Source organism: Ipomoea nil, unplaced genomic scaffold, assembly GCF_001879475.1.
Source record: "Ipomoea nil cultivar Tokyo-kokei standard unplaced genomic scaffold, Asagao_1.1 scaffold1110, whole genome shotgun sequence".
Taxonomy (NCBI): domain Eukaryota; kingdom Viridiplantae; phylum Streptophyta; class Magnoliopsida; order Solanales; family Convolvulaceae; genus Ipomoea; species Ipomoea nil.
In genome coordinates, this window is record NW_017617538.1 from 94,593 (window position 1) to 101,369 (window position 6,777).

The window sequence follows — 6,777 nt, forward strand, 5'->3', positions numbered from 1 at the left end:
TCCTAGGATATATCTTCCTGCTTCAAAATGGGTTTTCTTATATCTATATATATATATATATATATACTTATACGGTATTTCAACGTGTTAGAGTGGGTTACCAGCATTATTCGCTGAACATATATATTTGGCTTTCAGGCACAGACGATTAGCTCCGAAGCGTGCTAGGGGACCCAAGGCTTAAATAGATAGTTCTTATTCGGCCTGCGTGCCATAATGATGTAATGATGTTGTTTGAGGATGATTAGATAGTTTAGCCTGTGCATCTGAGTTCTCCAGCTCAAATGTGGCATAACACCCCGTATTCTTATGTTTAGTACTGCTCTGCTTGGGATTTAATGAGAATTTACCTTTATTATATAAGTTTTAAAAGTCTTGAAAATCTGGGGTGTTACATGAGGCCTCACGATAGTCTGTATGGCTGAGGTTGTTGATACATCATAACAATAGTGACGTGGATGTGAATGTAACGGTGGATGGAAAGAGGGGTGGAGAATGAAGATTTCCTTAAATGTCATTCTCAACTGATGACAAATTTGGAAGTGTTGGTGTGTAACAAGTGTTGATGCCTTTCAAGAGCAAGATCCATAGGATGTGCTAGTATTGAGCAAGAAGTAGCAAGTATCAAGAGTGAACAAGGAATCAATCAAACAAACTAAACAATTGAGATGAAATGGGGTATGGATTAGCCTTTTCTTGTGATGGTGCTTCTAGTGTCTATGCTAGGAATTGGAAGATTGTGTTTATTTGACTTCAAGTGAGGCGTGTGCTATTGCCATAGTCATTTTAGATCTTTATGGCCTATAATGGTGTAATAAAGCACCCAAGTGACAATGTTACACCTATGAAACATTTCATCAAACACTTTGCCTACACCTCATTCCGGACTTTGCCCTCTCGGACCTAAAGCAGGAAATGCAAGTGAGATTTAGGCTCTAGCATGTAGCAATCTTTTGTCAAACATGCTAAGTCCTAGATCATCCAAGGAATTGGGTCCTAACTCCAAAGACACAATCAAATCTCCCACTTTCATCATGATATCAATCAATAAACACAAACACAATTCCAAATCAACAATTCAAATCCACACTAGCACCATACAAGTAAATGCTAATCCAATCCCTTAGGAATTCTAGCCACTCATATTCTAAAATTGAAAATACATTGAATTGAAGAGATGAAAGATGATGATATTGAAATTTAAATGGAAAAGGTGTAGATTTACCAATTTCAACTCAATTGTGACAATCAATCAACAAATGCTTCAATCAATCAAGACTCCTTCTCCAAGATCAAAGTAGTTTGTTAAGTTACAAAGACCTAGGGTACTTTCTCTCTCTGAAAAATATCTAGTCTAACTAACTTCTTAGCTCTCATAAAAAAATCAACACTTCGAGCTTTAAATAAAAGTTCCCCCCCCCCCCCCCCCCCCCCCGCCACGAATTCGTGCACGATCGTGCAGTCGTTCATGGCGCTCCCAAGAATGCTGCCAAGATCGTGCAGCGGTCATGCAAGGTGCAGAAGTTTAACCATGATTGTGCAACCTCCTTAGTGCCTAGTCGCCGCAACACTCTTCTAAAAAAATCTCCAAATCATGCTCAAATGCAACTACCACTTTGGTTAAAAGTCCTTCAAAACACTAATTGCACGTTTGGTTCACGGAATGAATTCGGAGGGACTAGGAATGCTATTCCATAAGGAATGAAATATGTAAGGAATAGATAGAATAGGAATTGTATTCTATTATTTGGTTCGCTGAAGAAATAAACTTTAGGAATTGTATTCCAACGTTTAGTTGGTTAAAATAATAGAAATAAAATATATGTTTAAAAGACATAAATGCCCTTTTACAAAATATATCATTATTATTATTATTATTATTATTATTATTATTATTATTATTATTATTATTATTATTATTATTATTATTATTATTATTATTATTATTATTGTTGTTGTTGTTGTTGTTGTTGTTGTTGTTGTTGTTGTTATTGTTATTTTTGTTATTTTTGTTATTATTATTATTGTTATTATTATTATTATTATTATTATTATTATTATTATTATTATTATTATTATATACTGCTGCAAAGCTGCAACTTGATGCCGCAACTGCACAGTATATATATGTGTATGTGTGTATGTATATATATATATATATATATATATATATATATATATATATATATATATATAGACTTGAGTTCAAATGAGGATAAGTATATTATAGAGTACTATGAGAACAAATGTATTGTGTGCCATTAGACTGTATGTTGTGTGCATGGCCGAATGAAGTCGTGTGCCACAGTTTGTATGTCGCGCGCATAGATTTGTTATTTAATAAAGCATGGGTTCGAAACCTGATGTTTACATGTATTCTTATGTGCCATTATGTATTAAATTGTGTGCCTGATATTAATTTGTTATGTGCTCATTATTTGTCCTCACAGTCCTCTATATATTGTTGTCCTCATTTGAACTCAACCCTATATATATATATATATATATATATATATATATATATATATATATATACTTTGTAAAAAAAGTTTAGAAGAATACCTTGATATACATACATCATGTTGTACTCTTTTCCTTTACTAGGTTTTTCTAGCAAGGTTTATAATGAGGCATGATTTTGGTAAGATAATGTCCAATGGAGAGTGTTATAAATAATTTAAATATATGGCCATTATCTTAGGGTGTGTTTGGTTGATAGGTGAAGGCGCCATGTGACCCTTGGGCAATCGTTATATCGTGCACCAGGGCTCACATATCAATGTGCGCCCCCGCTTCCCAAAACAACGTCGTTTTGTATTCTGTTATAAAATTCTGTGTTTTCATGTATAAAATTCTGTACATTCGAAACAAGATATTTCAATCCTTTTTAAAAAAATTATGTATTTTCAGGTTTAAAATTCTGTGTTTTCTATTATATAATTCTGTACATTCGAAACATGGGGATTTTCAATTATAAAAATTCTGTATTTTCAGGTATAAAATTCTGTGTTTTCTATTATACAATTATGTACATTTGGAATATGATTTTTTTAAGGGGTTAACAACAGACACACGAAAAAGGTACAAAACGACGTCGTTTTGGGGCAGGGCGCACAATGCATTGTTCGCCCTGGTGCACGGTATAATTTACTACCCTAGGGGGGCTATTTTATTGGGGAAGTCTTGGCCCAATGGGGGGGGGGGGGGGGGGGTCATTTTTATTGCTAAGGATGAAGAAAACATGGTGACCAAAATGAGAGAATAAAATATTAAGCTAAAAAAGTGCAAGCAGGAGGATTTGAACCTATGCCCTATGGGATAACAATACATGGCGCCACAACCACCTCCAGCAGACCACTTGTGGTTAGGCTTAGTAGTTGGGCTCTTTGGGTCAAATTCATTCCATTTGTTTATTTAGTACATTTTTAGCCCGTTTATAATACTATAAGGGCCTTATGCCTTGTCAATCCAATATGCTTTTCGTACGCATTATCCGATATCAACCTAATTTTTGGAGGGTCCGCCCATTAATAACCATCAATGGGGTTAGACACAAGGAATGGAAATAAAAGTCACACACATTGTTTAGTTGACAACTTTTTAAAACACATGTATAAGATTTGATTATTCCTATAATTACAAAACTCATTACCTAATTTAAATAAGGTATCGTTCCATTAATTCAACTTTATTCCTCATCATTTCATCTCCTCCTCATTTCGTCGTCTCCTCACTTCATCGATTTCCTCAATGCATTACTTACTCACTTCCTCGTCGCTCTTAAGATCAATTGCCTTGATTTTTTTATTTTTTTTTTGTTTTTTTTTTTTATTTTTGTCTTTTGTTTTTTTTTTTTTTTTTTTTTTGTATTTTTAAAATATTTTATTCTGATTATAGGGTCATACATAATCAAACATCAATATTAGTAATCATTCTAATTCCACCCTACTACCAAACATGAAAACTATATTCACCAAAACCCATTCCAATTACCAAGATTCCGATTCCCATGTTCGAACCAAATACACCCTTATGGCCCGTTTGGTTCACGGAATCAATTTGGAGGGAATAGGAATGCTATTCCATAAGGAATGGAATAGGTAAGGAATAGAATAGAAATTGTATTCTGTTGTTTGGTTCGCTCACGGAATAGACATTGGGAACTATATTCCAATGTTTGGTTGGTTAAGGAATAGGAATAGAATATATGTTTAAAAGACATAAATGCCCTTGTACAAAAAGTAATAATAATAATAATAATAATAATAATAATAATAATAATAATAATAATAATAATAATAATAATAATAATAATAATAATAATAATAATAATAATAATAATAATAATAATAATAATATTATTATTATTATTATTATTATTATTATTATTATTATTATTATTATTATTATTATTATTATTATTATTATTATTATTATTATTATTATTATTATTATTATTATTCAGAAGAAGAAGCAATGATATATAAATTATGAAGCAAAATAGTCATGTAAATAACAAAAAATTTTAAAGAACATTTAACAATATTCAAAAGAAGCATAACATATGTTATTTTTAACAAAATACTCAAAACAATCCAATGAAAGTTACCCAATGTTCATAAAATATAACTATGAAGAAGAATGATTAATTGATAGCAAGGAATCTTCTGATCCACGGTAGTCTTCGATCAGGATCAAGACTGAGAAAAAAAGTTACTTTATTAGGATGATCAGTGAGCTTAAACGAAACAATGTCCATTTCATCATTTGCCAAACCATCAACCTCTTTTAATGCACGTTCAAGCTTCTGAAACATATCCATATCACGATCATATTGAAGACCATCGGACAAATTCTTACCAACCTCTGACATTGTATTGCTTATTAGCTTCGCAGCATTAAGCATATTCTCAGCACATATCTCAATAGCTTCATCATGACTTCTCTTTCTCTTACATGAATTACTTCTTTTTCTACCATCATTTTGTGGCTCAGGTTGTGTACTCGTTAAATCAATATCATCCAAACCAGCAAATGCACTATCTTCCGTGTCAGCTCTTATATCATTCTGTTCTTTAGCTTGTATTTCTTCAACTACATCATCTGCTGTCTGTGCATCTTTTCCAGTTGCACGATCTTTAGAATATATTGCAGATAACTCATTATAAAACCTAAAGATTCTTGTTCTAAAATGTGCAGCTTCTTTGTGACTCTATAATAAACATAAATAAATTAGTAGTATGTATACATTAATAAAAATAAATGAAAGTACAAAAAAAAAAAAAAAAAGAAGGTAAATACTTACAATTACGTATGATTCCCAAATTGCATCTTCAGCATACACCATGTGCTTTTGGTCATTCCAACCGAACCCACTAGTGTTCTTACCTAGCACCATATCATGAATAATGCCCCATTCTTTTTTCAAAGTTTTAATTCTACTCTCAATATGTGGCTTAGCTTTTATGGTACAATTTGGTATTTTGTCCAAAATCATTCTTTCAAGTTCTAATAAATAACCTGTCTTAAACCCTGTATCGGAATTATATTTTCCTACATTATGCATTTCAGTCAAACATGAAACTAATATAATGTCTTCTTCGGGTGTCCACTTTCTTTTTGTTTGCTTAACAGTTTGAGAGCCGATAGTTGCAGATGTAGGGGGAGAAGTCATTCTTAACTACAAATAAATTGAAATAATAAATTATTAATCAAACTCAAACACATTGTTCATAAAGCACATTACAAAAAACACCAAATCACAAAATCAAACATCAATGAATATGTCCTTAATTTCTAGATGTTGTCCATTCATTGAACATGTCATTTGCTAATGCTGTCCTCCAATTATTCTAAACTTCTGAAGGCTCTATTTGTGTAACATCATCATCTTCATGTATGTCGTTACCTTGTACGAATTCACTTTCCAAAGGATCAACAGCCATCTCATTTCTAATAAAATTATGCAGCAAACAACATGCAAGTATAATTCTGTTATGTATTCTAACAGGATAAAATGATTGACTTCTAAGTATAGCCCATCTCATTTTCAATAACCCAAAACAATGTTCTATTACATTGCAAGCAGCTGCATGTTTCATATTAAAGAACTCTTGAGGAGTTGCGGGTTGATGACCTTGCCGCCATTCATTTCAGTGGTATCTTTGACCTCTAAATGGTGCCAAAAATCCCTCACTATTAGCATATCCTCCGTCAACTAAGTAGTAACAACCTAGAAACATCAGTTTATAGTTTAATAAGAATGCATATTATATTACATGATATTTGGAATTTAATATTATAATGCTTACCATTAAGGACCTTAAGTGGATGCCTTCTAGATAATGCATCGCGAAGAACTCTACTGTCTGCTACAGATTCTTCCCATCCCGGAAGAACATACACAAATTGCATATTAGGTGTACATACACCTAATACATTTGTTGCAATTTCACCCTTGCGAGATCGATATCTAGGCTTATCTTCTGATGACACTTGTATTCTAATGAAAGTTCCATCTAAAGCGCCTAGACAATTCTAGAAACAATATCAAATATTATTAAATATATATTCACATTGTAATTAAACTTATAACTCAAGTGTAGGGGATATGTTTAACTACCTTAAACCATTTCCATCTATGATCTGTAGAGGTAGCTGGGACTGGTTCAGGATCTTTGAATAAATGATTTCGGAGTTTCAAATCAACATTTAATACTATATTAAAATATCGACTAAAAGTTTCCCCCGACCGTTGAAAATTATTTTGAATGATCC

The 6,777-nt window shown here is 32.3% G+C and overlaps 1 protein-coding gene across 1 annotated transcript; it reads right to left on the reverse strand.

The window, feature by feature from the left end:
• Positions 1-4,645: 4,645 nt before the first annotated feature.
• On the reverse strand, positions 4,646-6,414 carry LOC109183325 (uncharacterized protein At2g29880-like). Its single transcript, XM_019333411.1, has 4 exons — positions 6,312-6,414; positions 6,170-6,232; positions 5,306-5,553; positions 4,646-5,212 (listed from the first exon to the last, which is right to left on the reverse strand). The coding sequence occupies exons 1-4, from the start codon at positions 6,412-6,414 to the stop codon at positions 4,646-4,648; spliced, it is 981 nt and encodes a 326-aa protein (XP_019188956.1).
• Between the last annotated feature and the right edge of the window lie 363 nt (positions 6,415-6,777).

What these genes read in the sequence shown, in the direction of transcription:
- LOC109183325 (XM_019333411.1), bottom strand. Translation starts at nt 6,414, where the DNA reads ATGCAATTTGTGTATGTTCTTCCGGGATGGGAAGAATCTGTAGCAGAC. An exon ending in TCCACTTAAGGTCCTTAATG is followed by an intron (nt 6,233 to 6,311) that starts GTAAGCATTATA and finishes TGATGTTTCTAG; the next exon opens with GTTGTTACTACTTAGTTGAC. An exon ending in TTTGGGAATCATACGTAATT is followed by an intron (nt 5,213 to 5,305) that starts GTAAGTATTTAC and finishes TGTTTATTATAG; the next exon opens with AGTCACAAAGAAGCTGCACA.